Source organism: Manis pentadactyla, chromosome 7 (assembly GCF_030020395.1).
Source record: "Manis pentadactyla isolate mManPen7 chromosome 7, mManPen7.hap1, whole genome shotgun sequence".
In the NCBI taxonomy this organism is placed as follows: domain Eukaryota; kingdom Metazoa; phylum Chordata; class Mammalia; order Pholidota; family Manidae; genus Manis; species Manis pentadactyla.
The window spans coordinates 142,839,056-142,856,476 of NC_080025.1; the positions used below are offsets into that span (position 1 = coordinate 142,839,056).

Below are 17,421 nucleotides of genomic sequence, written 5' to 3' on the forward strand. Positions count from 1 at the left end.
AAATAACGTCTCTGGGAGCTCTCATCTATGCCTCCTATTCGTCTCTTACATAAATTCTAGTCTCACAATCTTAGCACCTTCAATGTTGTTTCTTCAACTCAAATTGGCCAAATTTTGCTGCAATCATCAGCTTTTCCTTAGGCAGAACCATGTATAAGCTTTCTGTGAAACCTTAGCAGACACACAAACAGAGAACAAGGATTCAGAGAACTCTTTATTGCTATCAGTTTCAAAATAAATGAATCCAAACCAAATCAGCCTCTTATCAGGCCTGCAACAAAATGCACTAGATTTAATCCCCAGTTCAGGATCATACCATGAAAAAAAATGGAAAAGTAGAGTTGACGTTGAACAGCTCTGAGAACAGTACTGGAGGGATCTCCTTCTGTCTGAACTCAAGCCAGGGTTCAAAGCTAGCTTAGTATTTGCAGGAAAATTACCATTTAAGGTGGTAGGAAGAACAAATATCTTGTTTAAATCACAGGGTGGAAAATACAATCGGTGATGTTTTAAACAAGAAAACTTCATGTGGTTTCTCACATTCCTAACTTAACTTGGATTACATTCTTGTTCAAAAGAGGGGCCCGATCCTCAAATCTGTCAGCCAGTGGGTTTGGCTAAGGGTGCTGTGGATTCCCAGGCACACCAGCCCTGCTTCAGCTCCAGTCGGCCTCGATCATTGCAAACAGCTGGCTAAGCCTTTTCTGGATGTCAGGCTCGTTTGGCGCACCGCAGGATTTTGTGTGCACCCTGATGTGTTCAGCAAGTTTAGACTTATAAAGGAAGCCCTTACCACAGTCACCGCAGGCAAACGGCCTCTCAGGCCTGTGTATGCGCTGGTGCCTCAGCATGTGCCCCCTTTCCCGGAAGGCTTTGTCACACTCGGGGCAGTGGAAAGGTCTCTCCCCTGTGTGCAGGCCTTGGTGGCTGAGCAGCTGGGCCTTCAGGCGGAAACTCTTGTCACATTTGGGACACTGAAAAGGCTTCTCCCCCGTGTGTGTCCGGATGTGTTCGATTAGTTTCGACTGCTTCGCAAAGCCTTTGCCGCACTCGCAGGAGAACGGCATCTCCCCGCGGTGCAGCAGCTGGTGGGCCTTCATGTCGGCCTTCACGCGGTAGCGCTTGTCGCACTCGGGGCACTGGAAGGGCCGCTCCCCGGTGTGCAGGCGCTGGTGACTGAGCAGCTGCCCCTTGAGGCGGAAGCTCCTGTCGCAGGTGGCGCAGCGGAAGGGCCTCTCGCCGCTGTGCACGCGCGCGTGCTCGGTGAGCTTGGACTGCCTGGTGAAGCCCTTGCCGCACTCCGCACACGAGAAGGGCCTCTCCTGGCTGTGCGTGCGCTGGTGGGCCTTCAGGATGCCCTTGAGGCGGAAGCTCTTGCCGCAGTCGGGGCAGCGGAAGGGCCGCTCCCCGCTGTGCACCCGCAGGTGCTCGCGCAGCTTGCACTGGTGGGTGAAGGCCCGGCCGCACTCGGCGCAGGAGAACGGCCGCTCCCCGCCGTGGCCGAGCCGGTGCGCCCGCAGCATGCTCTGCAGGCGGAAGCCCAGCGGGCACTCGGGGCAGCGGAAGGGCCTCTCGTCGCTGTGCAGGCGCCGGTGCCGCAGCAGCTGGCCCCTCTGGCGGAAGGTGCGGCCGCAGTCGGCGCAGCGGAAGGGCCTCTCGCCGCTGTGCACGCGGCCGTGCTCCGCCAGCTTGCAGCGCCGGGAGAAGCCCTGGCCGCACTTGCGGCACGAGAAGGGCCTCTCCCCGCGGGGCGCGCGCCGCCGGCCGCCCGGCCGGGGGCCCCTGCCGCCCGCCGCGCCCCGCAGGGGCTCTTCCCCCGGGTGCACCCTGCCGCGGCTCGCGAGCCTGGACCTCGCGGGGAAGCGCGGGCAGCGCTCCGCGCAGGGCAACGGGCTCTCCGCGGCCCCCTCCGCGCAGGCCGCCCGCCGGCCGGGCCCCTCTCCCGAGCGCGCGGCGCGGAGCTCGGCCGGCTCCCAGGCGGCCCCGTGGCCTCCCCCGCAGGAGGCTGGCGCCGCTGTGCTGGTCTGGCCCCGGCGAGCCCACACGCTGGCCTCAGGGAGAGAGTCCCTGTCACATTTGGGGCACTGGGAAGGCCTCTGCCCCGTGCACCGGAGGCGGTGGCTGAGAAGAGTCCGCTTGTGGCGGAAGCAGAGTTGATGCTGAGGGCACTGCAGTGGGCGCTTCCCAGCGTGTCCCGCCAGAGGGCTAAGCAAATGCTGCCGCAGGTGGGGGCCCCGCCCGCAATCGCTGGAGCGGAGGGGCCCCGGGCCCGCGGGGCCCCTCGGCTGCGGCTGCGGATCGGCCCGGCTGGCGAATTTTCCCCAGGGCCTGCGTGGCTGCCCCTTCGAGTGGCTGCTCTGGTGCTCCTCTAAGTGGCCCTTCCTCCGAAAGCTTTCCCCGCAGACAGGGCACCGGAACTCGCTGCTCTCCCAGGAGGGGACCCCCAGGGTTCGGGGACTTAGGGTTCCTCCTCGCCGGACGGGTTCCCTGCAGCTGGGGACTGCTGGAACTGGCGCCCGTGTGTCAGGTCTCTGTGGGTTCGTGAGGGTGATGCCTTGGTGAGGCAAGAAGAAAGGATCTTTGCTTTTTCCTAAGAAGGGTTCGGAGGAACACTGGCTCTGAAGACAATCCACTTGGAAATGGCATTTAGTTTCTCCTGAATTCACAGCTTGCTGGCTTTCTGAAATTGAAAAGAAAAATGCAGTCAGTATTCCTGTCTCCAGCATGACTAAAGGCTTATGTCATGGGTAAGTGATCTGTAACGGTGACCGGAGGTGGCCTGCGAACCCAGCTGCCACTGAGCTACACAACCGAGTACATTTCCGCTCGGTTGTCTTATGGTGAGAGTCTGCTGAAACAAAACTGAGCAGACATCTTAGAATCATATTGAAAAGAGGAAAATAAAGGTCACAAATGAAGGGCCTAAACTCTGGAATCAGACAGTCTGGGTTCGAATCCCATCTATCCACTGGGCAGCCTTTGTCAAGCCTGGCTTCCGTTCCTTCTCCTGTAGAAACAGAAACAATAGCACCTAAGACTCATGAGAACTACACGAGTTCATGTGTACACAGTGCTTAGCATGTGCCTGGCATACTGTGTGTGCTCTAAGTGTTCACCACTGTTATGATTTCAGGGCCATCAGACTCACCCATTCCGATGTGCAGGCGTCCTGGAGTCAGGCAGTGATGACTATACCACAGTTCTGTGTAACCCACAAGCTGCCTGAAGGCCAGACAGCAGGGCTGGGGCTCTGTCCCCACTCCTCACCCCTATTCCTACCAACTTTTTAAAAAGATTTGTTGGAAGAACTGGTAACAGATGGTAAAAAGTGAAATAATTTGTGGAGAAAAACTCAATCTCCAGAAAGCAGCAGCTAAAAGCTAAGCACACTATTGACAGGATTTCTTGGAATGATGCTCCCCATTGGCTTTCTCATTCTATACTTTAATGCTGACTTTTAAGAATGCGAAAATCTCAGACTCTCCTATCATGACAAGAAACAAAAGAGGAGAGGTAAGTTTCAGGCACCCAGATAGGAAGGGTGCACGGCATTCAAGTAGAGGTGACAGTCTCCAGACAGGAAAGAAGCAATTTTGTCACTAAGTTTTGGATAACTGCCTCAGAGCTCTTTTTACTGAGCTCTTACTGTGTGCCAGGTATCATTTTAGCACTTTACATATGGTAAATCACTTAATCCTGTAATGTAGGTACCATTTTACAGGTCAGGAAATTGAGGTACTGAGAGGTTGAATAGTTTGCCCAAGGTCACCCACAAATGACAAGACCCAGACTCAGCCTCCAGAACCCACACTCCTAACTGCTCTGCTTTCCTGCCTTTCTCTAGAACACAGCAGATGCCATGCCTCAGCCTAACTGCTGAAACAGAAAAAGGAGATCAGAGACTTGGAACTAAGAAACCTGAATGTAATGTCTTGAGAACAGGGCCCTTATTTCCTAATACTCACCCCAAAGCAGATGTCCTTTAATAACTGGAGCAACTTGCAAGTCAGCAGAGAAACAAATTGTGTTTCCTGATGTCTGTGATTCTCCCCAATTCCTGAAGAGCTCTTTCCCTTGTTCAATCCACAATATGAGTTCTGGTTTTGCAAATCCTTCATCTGCACAGACAAATCAGAAAGGGCAGTTTGGTTTCCTTGAGCACCAAGTTTAAAGCACAGTGAGTTGGCCTTAAATTTCTCAAAATTTATTCCTGGGACAATGTATGAGAATGGGTGTCAAAAAATAGATGATAGGTTTACACAAAGAGGTGCAAACTGTGCACACATCCTAACAATGCTTACTAACCTATCTGGACCTGTTAGATCAATTATGCTGTTTTAATTACCTCTTGGTCCCCATATAACTAGCAGTCCTGTATTTTATCATGAGTTTTATACAACTCCCTAGTAGTGTTCTATGAGAATGTGGGACAATCTCTGAGACACCTGGAAATACCATAGGAAGAAGGGGTATAAAAAATTAAGCACTGGAATACCTGTCCTGGGAAATGTCAAAGTAGGTAGCTCCAGCTAAAATATTCTAAGAACTTCTAGTTGGCAGTCCTAATCACAATCTAAAACACAGCTGAGATCTGCTAGAATAGAAGGGGTTGCAAGGAATGACATAAACAACTGCTCATGAGACTCTTAATATATGACCCCATGTCCCTGTAAGAAATATTTATGTTTTCAAATAAAACTTTCTTTCAATAATACATGTTTAACAGAAGCAAAAGTATGCTTCATAGATGACTAAAGGGGAAATTAGTGGATGGTCCAGACAAGAGAAAGAGAATACGCTGGGTAATACCTCCGGGATAAAATGTTGGAGTGCTGTGGTACATGTAGAGACTGACCACACTGTTCATATTCTGCCCGAGCCCTCTGAAACCTGACTTCAACACCAAAAGAATTCCAAAGCTGCTCTCCTGAGAAAAGGAATCACCGTCTTTTATTTAAATCTGCACACCTATTCTCAGTCTTTATGTAGGTTGAATGCCCAGCATTCTTAAAAATAAAAATATTTTTCCAAAAATGAAATTAAGAATACGATTCTACTTATAATAATGAAAAAAAATATTTAGGAGTAAGTTTAATAAAAAATTGTAAGACTTGTACAATAAAATATTTAAAATATTGTTGAAAGAAATTTTTAAAGTCCTAAATAAATGGAAAGATATTTCCATGAATTAGAAAACTTACTGTTGTTAATATGACAATATTCCCAAAATCCCCCCCCTTTTTTTTCCCAGAATTCAACAAAGTGATATTAAAAGCAAGATAGTCAAAACAGTGTGGTACTGGCACAAGGATAGACATATAGATCAATGAAACAGAATTGAAGATCTAGAAATAAACTCTTACATTTTATGGTCAATTGATTTTCCAAAAAGGTGCCAAGAGAATTCAAGAGGAGGAAGAAAAGTCTTTCAACAAATGGTGTTGAGACAACTGGATATCCATATGCAAAAGACGTTGGATCCCCACCTAACACCATATAAAAATTAACTCAAAATGGATCAAGACCTAAATATAAGCACTAAAACTATAAAATTCTTAGAAGAAATAGGGTATGTGGGGGAGACTTGTGATGGGGGAAGTCTAGTAAACAATGTTCCTCATGTAATTGTAAATTAATGATACCAAAATAAGAAATGAAAAAAACTCTTAGAAGAAAACCTAAGAGTGAATCTTTGTAACTTTGGATTAGGCAATGGTTCCTTAAATATAACACCAACAGCTCAAGCAACAAAAGAAAAAATAAGTTAGACCTCAGCAAACTTAAAAACTTTTGTGCTTCAAAGGGTACCAACAAGAAAGCAAAGACACACCCACAGAATGCGAGAAATTTACAAATATGTCTGATAAGGGTCCAGTATCCAGGACAAATAGAGAACTCTTATAACTTAACAAAAAGATAAACAACCCAGTTTAAAAATGGGCAAAATATTTGAATAGACATTTTTCCAAAGATGATATATCATTGAAAATATGCTCAATGTGTTAGCCATTAAGGAAATGCAAATGAAATACAGAGTGATGTACTACTTCCCATCTATTTGCTCCTGATGCTTGGAACATTCTTTTGGGGTGACACAGGATTGATGATAAATGATTCTTTCTTTCGCTATAGATTCAATTATTGTTTCTGCAGTAACAATAAAAATACTGTGATGTCTTGGATTACATGTTTTAAAAACATTCTATACATAAAGCCTGGAGAACTTAATGATAGGAATGGAACACAATGTAAACATTAGAAACCTTGCAATAAAAAAGAAGTGGTATGGGTGCCAGGAGTTGGCAGGAGAAGTGGAGAAAGCTACAGAACTAATTACCTTACATTCATATACTGAAGGAGTCAAGAGATATAATAGTTGATGGAACATGATCTAGAAACTTCTTATTTCACCTATAAAGGTGGCCAACAGAGGCATGAAAAAACCCTGAGAATTTAGGAAGAAGGAGAAAAAGGGGATAGAAGAGGGAAGGGTGAGCTAATGCCTCATTTTCCATAGTAATGAGTTAACTAATGCTGCTTAAACTTGATAAACCAAAAAACAGGTGAAAACATGATAGCTAAATTGGAGGAAACCACAGGAAGAACTAGAACAGAAATGGTTAAAAGTGGTTGCCTTTGGGGAATTAACAGGATGGCAGGGTGAGAATGGAAACAAGAGACTTTCATCATTCATTTGATGCTTCTCTGAACTGAAACACAGTTGATAAAAAAAGAAAACATAGTTGATAAATAAAGACCAAGTAAGCAAAAAGACTAATAAGCACTCTCATTACCATAACCACAGGGAGACAGTTGCTGTTGAACATATCAGTGTATAGCCTTCCAAAATCCTGTTGCTGGGAAACATAACATCAGCTTTTCTGGGATGTACAGACCCGACTGTAAAAACTGACAGGTAGGGGTATCCTAGTTTAAAGATACACAAGGTACATTATGGATATGAGCTAGGCATGCGCCTACATGGAAAATCGTGGCACCCTGAGAGTATGTGGTGAATAAAAGCCTGGACATATTTAGTCACCTTTCACACCGGCTCAAATATTCTCATGTACAAGTCTAACCCTGAGTAAGGACTAGCAAAGCAGAAATACTAACAAAAGACTCAGGGTAAAAATGCCTTTCTGAATTAATTTCTGAGAAATGTGGCTACCTGACAAACAGGAGCATCAAGTGACTGAGACCTCTTACAGCACCGTCTTCCGTGACTTACCTAGAGAAGCAAGAATCTCATAATTGGTTCTCATTACGTGCTTGTAAAGCTCCTTCTGCCATGCTTCTAGATTCTGCCATTCTTGCTCTGAGAAATAAACGGCAACATCCTCAAAAGTCAGAGGTAACTGAAATTACAGACATAATACACATAGTCATGATTGCTTCTGAGTGACTCCAGCTCCTCTGCATCAATTTAAAAAGGTCTTGTATTGGACACTGTTTATCTGTAGAGCTTCTTCCTTGGCTCTGCTCCTTCCGCTGCTCCAGTCACATGGTTCTGCTGTTAACCACTACAACCCCTTCCAGGTTTACGTACGCTTACTCAAGCTATATGCACATATAGGACTTGTTCCTTCTTTGTAAACAAAAATGGGAACAAATCACTCTGTAACTTCATTTACTTAATATGTCAAAGACATCTTTCCAGACACACATATATACAGGCAAATAATTTTCCAAGTTGCATTATGTTCCATGGGTACATATACCCTACTGATGTTGTTTCAGTTTCCTTTATAAATTACAAAGAATACTTCAAATCACTATTACTAGTATTTTAAAAAATTACTAATTTTTGTAACTACTTTGTATCAAATTTACCTATCTTATCAGTCCTAACAGTGTTAAGTTTTTGGTGGGATACCATCAAAATTTCCAAATAAAGATATTTTCCCCAACTTTTCTCAATGTGCTCTGCCTTTTTTATATTAGTGTACTTATTAGAACCTCTTCTGTGGCCTCAAGTTTAGTATCTTGATTTGGAATAAATAATTTTCATATTATAAGATTATAAAAGATATTCTCCTGAAGAGGAACCCTCCTACACTGCCGGTGGGAATGTAAGCTAGTTCAACCATTGTGGAAAGCAATGTGGAGGTTCCTCAAAAAACTAAAAATAGAAATACCATTTGACCCGGGAATTCCACTCCTAGGAATTTACCCAAATAATATAATTTCTCAGATTCAAAAAGACATACGCACCCCCATGTTTATTGCAGCACTATTTACAATAGCCAAGATATGGAAGCAACCTAAGTGTCCATCAGTAGATGAATGGATAAAGAAGATGTGGTACATATACACAATGGAACACTATTCAGTCATAAGAAACAAATCCTACCATTTGCAACAACATGAATGGAGCTGGAGGATATTATGCTCAGTGAAATAAGCCAGGTGAAGAAAGACAAGTACCAAATGATTTCCCTCATTTGTGGACTATAACAACAACGCAAAACTGAATGAACAATACAGCAACAGACTCACAGACTCCAAGGGACTAGCAGTTACCAAAGGAGAGGAGTGTGGGAGGGCGGGTGGGGAGGGAGGCAGAAGGGGATTCAGGGGTATTATGATTGGCACACATGGTGTGGGGAGATCATGGGGAAGACAGTGTAGCACAAAGGCGGCAAATAGTGACTCTGTGGCATCTTACTACACTGATGGGCAGTAACTACATTGGGGTATGGATGAGGACTTGATAATATGGGTGAATGTAACCACATTGTTTTTTCATGTGAAACCTTCAAAAGAGTGTATATAACACCTTAATAAAAATATATACTCCTAAATCCTTCATGTTTTTATACTTTTGCAGAATGAGACTTTTTTCCTTCTGGAACTTCTTTCTTTCTGTGTCTGACAGTAAGGATGCATATGATTCTTTTTCCAAATGGATATTCAATTGTCATAATACTATTGAAGTCTATTCTTTTACCATTGATTTGGGATTTTTTCATAACCTAGTTTTCCATTTATCCTTGGGTATGTATTTGTTCCTCTGATGAATGTCTATTTTTGCTCCAATAGTTTCTTATGATTTTCTCAAATATTTTGCTATTTCAGAGGGCATGACCATCCACCACCACTTCCATCATTTTTTTTTATAGGAAACTGCCTTAACTATTTTCTCTTCTATATAAATAGGAAAGATATTTTGTTAGGTTTATACCAATTCTATTGGGATTCTGATAGGCTTATGTGGAATATACAGATTAATTTTAAGAGAACTGGATCACTGAAATATGGAATCTTCCCACCCAGAAACATAATGCATCTTTTATTTATATTTTTAGGTGCCTTAGTAAAACTGTTTTCTTCATAAAGATCTTACATAATTTTTGAAAGCTTCATTCCTAGGTATTTTAGAGTTTTAGTTGCTACTATGTTTGAGAGGTTTTTTTCCTCCCATTACATTTTCTAATTATGAAAGCTTGGGAAGCTGATTATGATGTTTATTTTATAACATGTCCTTCTTGGCTAACACTTTCAGTTGGTTGCCTTGAAGTTTCTAAGATGTAGCATATGAAGTCTGCAAATAACATTTCTTTGCTATTTAAGCCTATCATTTCTTATTTTTCTCACTGTATTGGCTGGAATGATGTCGATAGTCATAGTAGTTGCAGCTTACTCTTTAAAGGAAATTCTTCTAATAGTTTACCTTTACAGGTAATATTTGTTGGTTTCCGTTTATTAATGAAGATGCTTCCTATGTGAAATTTTGGAGTTTATCAAGAATTGGCTTTGAATTTCACTGCTTTTTAAGTTGTGTTAAAAAAAATAACACATGCAAAAAGACCCACATGCAAATGTGTTTAAATTGCTTAACGTTTTTATTATTGTGGTTAATTTGAATAAACTGAATGCTTTCTGAAGTAACTAGTATGTAAATTAATACTTATTTAGAATACTCTTATTAAATATACATTCCATGTTTTGTTTTCTTTAAACTACTTTTAATTCCAACTGTTATTGTCATGTGGTTATTTCCTATGGGTATTAAGTATAGCTTGTTTCAAATATTATCTTAAATTTATTCATCTTTTTGTTGTATTCAAAATGAAGCTTAAGGTTTTTAAAACTCTAGTGATTCCTTTACATTTAAACCAGAAATTCATTATTTTAAGCTTAATGAGTCATTTCTGCTATAGCATTTTTAAAATGTGAATTTGTTTCAACATGATTATATATGAAGGAATAACATCTCTCAAAATTTCACATTTGCTTATGAGCAACTTTGTCGGTGAGAAACACTAGGTCAGTTGTAAATTAGGGCAATTTTGCCCCGCCAGAGGACATTCGGCAATGTCATGACTGGGGGGGTTTCTATTGGCATCTAGTGGGTAGAGGCCTAGGATGCTGACAAACACCCTGCAGTGCACAAGACAGCCCCCTCCCCACGCAATCATCCAGGACAAAATGGCAAGAGTGGCAAGAGTGAGAAATGTTGCACTAGGTGAATGAAGAGAACTGAGCTGTGTAAGAATATACAAAACGCACCCATGCATACCCTTCAGGCAGCTACCATCTAACTTGATTACCGTTAAGACCCCTCCCTATCCACATCTGGTGTTACAACCTGCCATTTGATAAATGTTCCTTCCACTATTTCACAATAACTCACAAGCCCACCTCTTCTTACACCCACTTCTATAAGCAAATTTCAGGTCCTTTTTGAGGCAATTTTATTTCTTAATCACTTAACGTGCATAGGACTGTGTTGTTTTTATTTGGTTCCCTTCTTTTTAACATGTCACTAACAGAACTTTTTGAGTGTTGTGTGCCTCACTCCATTTCTCCCATAAGCTGTGATTGATGCACATGATTTTGCATTGTACTGTGATTTTTAGAAATGAGTGACATACTATAGCAGAAATAAATGCATGTTTTTATTTGTTAAATATACTTATTCTTTTAAATTAAGATTAAATTCACTTTAAATGTTTTCCAAAAATGATCAAAAAACCTTCATTTACTTAATTTTCTAAAGGTTAAAAGACCCAATTACAGAGAACACTCTTATTCACTACTTATTTAACAAATATTAACATTTTTTTCTTTATTTTCTTTTCATGCAATAGAATATGACAGATGAAACCCAAGTCTCCTCGGTACCTTCTTCGATAGTTCTTATACTTAGTCCTATTCTCCTCCTTTCCGAGAGGCAAACATTATGATGAATATTAACTTTTCATGTTTTTAATTTTCTAATACACGTACATTTGTAAGGTGTTGCTTTCTCTTTTATGCACAAGTGCTTTATTATACTGTAACTTGCATTTGTCATTCAACATTCTGAGATCTGTCCATGTAGATATAACTGATCTGATTTTGTACAGTGTTCTATTGTTTGAATATGTCACAATACTTAATCTATTATTTTATCCAGTGATGATTTGTTTTCAGTTCTGTGAACTGGCTGTTCACATCCTTTTACCTGTATTTTTATTGGGTCTCTGTCCTTTCAGTTCTGTAACTTCTTTATATAATTTGTATGTCAATTAACTGTTGACACTTTAGGTTACAAATACTTCTTCCTACTATGTGTCTTATCTTTTATTTATGCTTGTATTTTAAATTTTAATGCAAATGCATCAATCTTAGTCATTTGTTTTAAGCAGTTTTTTCCTACATTCAGGTCACAAAGATATTGTTTTCTTTCAAAAGGTGAAGTTTTGCTTTTCATGTTTAGACTTTTAATTTCTAGAGTGCAACATTTTTATGGTATACAGTAATGACCTACCATAACGTGTTTTTCCAAACTGAAAAGGCAGTAGTCCCAACACTGCTTCTGAAGGTCTCTGTACTAATTTCCTAGGGCTACTGTAACAAGGTACTACAAATTGGGTGGTGAAATAATAAAAACTTATTCTCTCATAGGGTGGCTGGAAGTCTGAAGTCAAGGTGTCAGCGGGGCCATGCTCTCTCTGAAGCCTCTAGGCAAGAATGCGTTCCATGCCTTTCCTTAGCTTCTGGTGGTGGCTGCTGATCCTTGATGTTTCTCAGCTGCAAGCAGCGTAACTCCAATCTCTGCCTCCGCCGTCACATGGCATTTTCCCTTTGTGCGTCTGGGTGTCTGTGTCTCTTCTCTTCTTATAAGGATAACAGTCATATTGGATTAAGAGCCTACCATACTCCAGTATGATCTCATCTTAACGAATTACTACAACTCTACTTTTAAATAAGGTCAAAATCTGCAGTTCCAGAAAGGACATGGATTTTGGGCAATTTGTTTCTGGGCCCTTTGTTTCCACTGCTCTGTATATTTGTCCTTACACAAAAGAGCACTGTAGCTGTATTAATTCTGTAGATCTATAGTAAGCTTTATTATCTGCCAGGGCAATTACCCGTTCTTTGTTCTTTTTACAGAATCACATTTTTTACCTTTATTTTTCCAAATGAACTTCAGAACCTGTTTATCTAAATTCACAAAAATCTTACTGCCATTTTGATGACACTGCAGTCAATTTATATATTAGCTTGGGAGAAAAGTATCATATTTACTAAATTTAGCCTTCCCACCTCTGGGCACAGGATATCTCCTGTTTACTTAAAATTTCTCTACAAAGGTGTAGCATACCTTTTGCATATATAATCCTGGGAATTATGGTTTGAGGTTAACGGTATTTTTAAATGGATGATCTCGTTTGTTCAGTAATCAGCAAAAACGCTCAACATTAAAGTTTATAAAACATAAAACATAAAAATAATGGCCACTCCCTCTAACCCTGGACTTCAACAAAACACTAATCAAATAATGTGTACTCTTCCAACATGTCTTCCTTATACCCAACACAAACTTTAACATGTTAGAAGCTGAATTCTGACATTTAAGCCCCTGCCAAACATTATTTCAACCACTAAGAATCGGAAATCTTTGAAAACATTGTTCTGCATTTGTAACTATGATGTAAAACTAGTTGAACTGTACGCCCATCACCAGCCCCAGGCCAATTTGTCCTTCCCCTGGTCCTCCCCCGCCACGCCCAGGCGCCCCCGGGCCAGGCCCGGCCAGCATCTCGTTCGGCGTGGTGCACGCTCGGCTTTGCGCGGGGGTTTCGGCCACAGATGAGCCCCCGGGGCTGCGGCCACCGACTCCGTCCAGGCCCAGACCCTACACCGGAGCCCAAGGAGACCCCCAGATTCCACCCCGCCCGTCCGCAGACGCCGGCCCCGAGGACCCCAGGCTCGCCAAGCCGGACCCCGAAGACCCTCCCTAAGGACCGCATCTGGGCGTCGGCGCCGGGGGAGCCCCTCTTACCCGAGCCGGGGTGGCCATTGCCCTTTGCCGTCCCACCGGGCCCCACCCGGCAGACACCTGGAGGCCCGGCCGCCCCGCCCCCGCGCAGTGCACGCTGGGACTCGCGGGTGCCCCGCCCCCCACCCGCGGCGCCCCCTGCAGCCGGGAGGAGCGAGGGTCGCCCGCTGGAGTCGGAGGAGGGGCCGGCGCCTGCCGTCGGCGAATCTTCTGCTCTTGGGGCCTCCCAGGAGGTGGGCAGAGAACCAGACGAACGGAAGGAGAGCTCGGGAGAGGGAGCCGCAGGTGGAAATGCACGGTCAGCTGGAGGTGGGTGGAGGGGAGACGCGCTCTGCCCGGAGACGGGCCTCCCCAAGGCCGACCCCAGTCAAGGGTCAGGGTCACCGGTGTGACCCCAGGAATCAAGCGAGGGAGGTGAGCCAGTCCAGGGGCGTTCTCGAGCCGGTGCCCTCTATGGGCAATTGGTAGTCGGCCGTGGCGGGGACTCCGGGAGTGCAGACCATCCCTCAGAATCGCCCCACGGGCGAGGAGGCTGGGATTCGACCTAAGAAGTCAGGCAGAGATGGGGCATCGTTGACCTCATGGACTTAAAGTAGTTAACGTGGCTCGTATTCTGTAAAATCCAAGAAGTGTCTTGTAACCTAAATTTGAAATGGATCTTAAATTACTTCGTCTTTCACTCTTAAGCAGCCAAGTGGTTGAACTGATTAGGTATGTGAAATTGCTATCCCTGCTTTACAGGTAAAAAAAAAATTGTATATATGTGCATATATAAATATCTGTATATAAAATTTAACACAATAAAGCAAAATTTTTAAAGTTGTTCATAATTCTGGTACTCTAATGTAAATAGTTTATTTTTTCATATGAACTTCCAGAGTTCCAGTTTCTGTCCACAGATGTGCTTTTACGTGATTCTAAGACGTATTTGTTTTTTTCTTTTCAGTTAAGATATCAAAGTTTTCCATGTTTCATAATATCATAATTATATAGTTAAACTGCTCTAATTTAAGGTGGTGTATTAATCTGCTAGATCTGTCATAATACCACAGACCGGGCAGCTTAAATGACAGAAATTAGTTTTCTCAGTTCTGGAGGCCAGAAGTCCGAGAACAAGGATTTCACAGGATTGGTTTCTTCTGAGGACTCTCTGCTTGCAGAAAATTGCCTCCTCCCTGTGTCCTCCCAGGGTCATACCTCTGGGTGTTCTGTGTCCTAATCTCTTTCTGTAAGGACACCAGTCATAATGGACTGTGGCCCACCCATATGATCTCGTTTTCCTTAATCACTTCTTTAGAGACCCTATCTCCAAATACAGTCACATTCTGAAGTATTGGGGTGGGGGGACATTTAGGACTTCAACATAGAAATTTTGGGAGCACACAATTCAGCCCATAACAGGTAGGGACAGTTTTAAAAAAAATTGTGGCCACAAATAATGCTGCTTGAACATTTTCATACACATAGTCTTAAGACACAAAAAACACAAAGTTCAAAGGATAGACTAATAAATTAGATTAAGATTTCAAACTTTTTTTTTCCATCAAAAGACAATAGTGTAGCCAAAAGCAGGTCACAGCTTGGGAAAGATATTTACAACAGGGAATAGCAGCCAGGGAGTATAAATAACTCCTAAAAATCAGAGACTACCCAAGAAGAAAATGGGCAAAATTATGAATAGTGAATTCACAGAAAGGGAAAAAAATGCACAGGCAATAAATACAGAAAATGTTGCATATCTTTGTGAGCTGGGGAGACCCAATGTCTGCTTATGAAGATGTGTTACCCTGTGATCCAGCAATTCTAACTTTGGAGCTCTTTTTGGACATTTACCTGGGAGCCATATTGAAAAATCTCTATAGCAGCATTATTTTAAGGAAAAATAGGAAAGTAATTTAAATGCCTGTCACCCAGAGGATGGAGAGCCTGTGGGCTTCTTTCCCCATACACCGAACACTAGCAGCAAAAACTAATGAATTATATGTAGCTAAAAACAGCCTCAATGAATAGCATTAACATTACATTGAGTGAAAAAGCATGTAGCAGATTATTAACAGTATACCATTTATAGAAACCTGTAAATAGCACTATATATTATTTGGAATAATACATATGTAGGAAAAGTATAAGGGCACGTACAGGACAGTGGGTATTGCTGGGGACTGGGATGGGAGGGCTGGGGAACTGGAGAGAATGGAAACCAGCACCATTATGCATGTACCCCATCAGTACAGTCCCCCACTTACCATGGTCCCACCTAGGATTCTTCAGCTTCACAATGGTGCGAAAACTGATATGCATTCAGTCGAAACTATACTTCAAAGTTTTAATTTAGATCTTTTTCCAGGCTAGAAAACTGCAGACTGATCCTTTCTTGTGATGCTGGACTGGGCAACCAATTGGATTGAGGGTAACAACCGATCCACTGACAACCATTCTGCTTTTCACTCTAAAGTACAGGTTTCAACAAATTGCACAAGATGTTCAATACTTTATAAAATAAGCTTTGTGTTAGATGATTTTTCCCAACTACAGACTAATATATTCTGAGCACATTTAAGATGCTAGGCTAATCTATGAGGTTTGGTAGGTTGAGTGTATTGACTGTATTTTTGACTTCTGATATTTTCAATTTATGATGAGTTTATCAGGACATAACCCCACTGTAAGTCAAGGAAGAGCTGCAATGCTAATGCCTTATTACCTAAGCTAAGCCAAGGGCACACAGGTGAACATTTATACTTTGTGTATGAATATCTTGAATACTGCAAGATAAATTTAAATACATTAATCATCACTGGGTATTTGCCATCTTGTGGGGACACAGGCTTGTAAAAAAAACAATGCCAAAAGAATTTCCAATAATTGCTGGCCACAGAGGAAAGTACAAAGTGCTATGGGAGTATCAGAGAAGGGATTAGCTAGTTAACTCTAGAGGAAGAGATAAAACTGAAAAACTCCCTTTGTTCTAGCTTGACTATGAAACAGATTTTCTCACTATATAATTTAAAATAGGTATGTGTACACACAAACTTGATTTACCTCTGTCATTCTAACTTCACCTCAAAAATGTTATGTACAGAACTTTCAATGTTGTTCAGCTCTAAAACTGAATTGTGATTTCCTCTTTAAGCTGAGCTCCTTCAGAATGTTTTAAGCTTCCAAGCTTAGGAAGTTTTATTTGTACTTAAAAGCTTTACTTTTTGTTTATTTCTAAGTTAACACATCATGGTAGGGGAAATTTGATCATGATGACGTGGATTTTTAAAAATACGTTGAGACTCCTTTCTGACTTATATTGTTAATTTTTCTAAGTGCTCTGTGTTTAAAACCATTATTTCCTATACTGGGCTTTCTATTGGGTAAAACTTGTAAATATTTTGCTGTATGCAAAAAGATTACTGCTGCTTCTCAAGATAATTGCTCGATGCCTATGTTTATGAAATTATATTTATTTTGGTTATTTTGTTGACTTTTGCTTTTCATACTACATATCTACATTTTTAGGTATTTACAAGTTCATGATTCTTAAATCTTCGTAGTGGATTCTTTTTATGTATTTTGCCAGAAATTCTAATTTGTTCTCATGTAAAGTTTGTTTCACCAGCCTTCAATTGGTAAATCATTTTCATTCTTATTGTTTGAAGTCATGTCTCTTGTAAACTGCATAAAGTATGAATTTTTAAAAATATGTGACACTCTTTTGGTAAGTGTACTTATTCATCACTTTGTTGTTGTTTCTACCATCCTGGAAATTACTCCTTTTCTTCTTTTCCTGCTTTCAGTTGGATTGGTAGTTTTCTATATTCCTTCCTTTTTCTTCAGCTGTTTTAGAAACTATTAACATTATATTAACATTAGATTGCTCTTGATTTTTTAACAGCTTTATTGAGGTATAATTGACATAACAAACTATATATTTAAATTTTATAATTTGATAAGTATTGACATGTATACATTCATGAAACCAACCTCATAATTAAGGCAATAAGCATACCTACCATCTCCCTAAGTTCTTCATATTTTCCTCCTTGTTCTTGATGCTACGTTCACCACTGTTCCCAGGTGTGGGTTTTTACCACCCGTAATGGGCATGCACTCTTCAACTGAGAGCTTGGGGAACCTCATTCATTTTCTAGTCTTGCCACTCA

The 17,421-nt window shown here is 41.8% G+C and overlaps 1 protein-coding gene across 1 annotated transcript; it reads right to left on the reverse strand.

Annotated features, from left to right (window-relative positions):
* Positions 1–201: 201 nt before the first annotated feature.
* Positions 202–13,578, reverse strand: ZNF786 (zinc finger protein 786). The gene is made up of 4 exons (XM_036915368.2): positions 13,274–13,578; positions 7,232–7,318; positions 3,966–4,118; positions 202–2,680 (listed from the first exon to the last, which is right to left on the reverse strand). Exons 2-4 carry the CDS (start codon positions 7,263–7,265, stop codon positions 657–659), a joined length of 2,211 nt encoding a protein of 736 aa, XP_036771263.2. The 5' UTR covers positions 7,266–7,318; positions 13,274–13,578; the 3' UTR covers positions 202–656.
* Positions 13,579–17,421: the final 3,843 nt, after the last annotated feature.

Excerpts from the sequence above, each read along its gene's own strand:
- ZNF786 (XM_036915368.2), bottom strand. The coding sequence starts at position 7,265 with ATGAGAACCAATTATGAGATTCTTGCTTCTCTAG. Across the intron at positions 4,119-7,231 it reads TGAGATTCTTGCTTCTCTAG|ATGAAGGATTTGCAAAACCA; the intron begins GTAAGTCACGGA and ends TTGTCTGTGCAG. Across the intron at positions 2,681-3,965 it reads TAAAGGACATCTGCTTTGGG|AAAGCCAGCAAGCTGTGAAT; the intron begins GTGAGTATTAGG and ends TTTCAATTTCAG.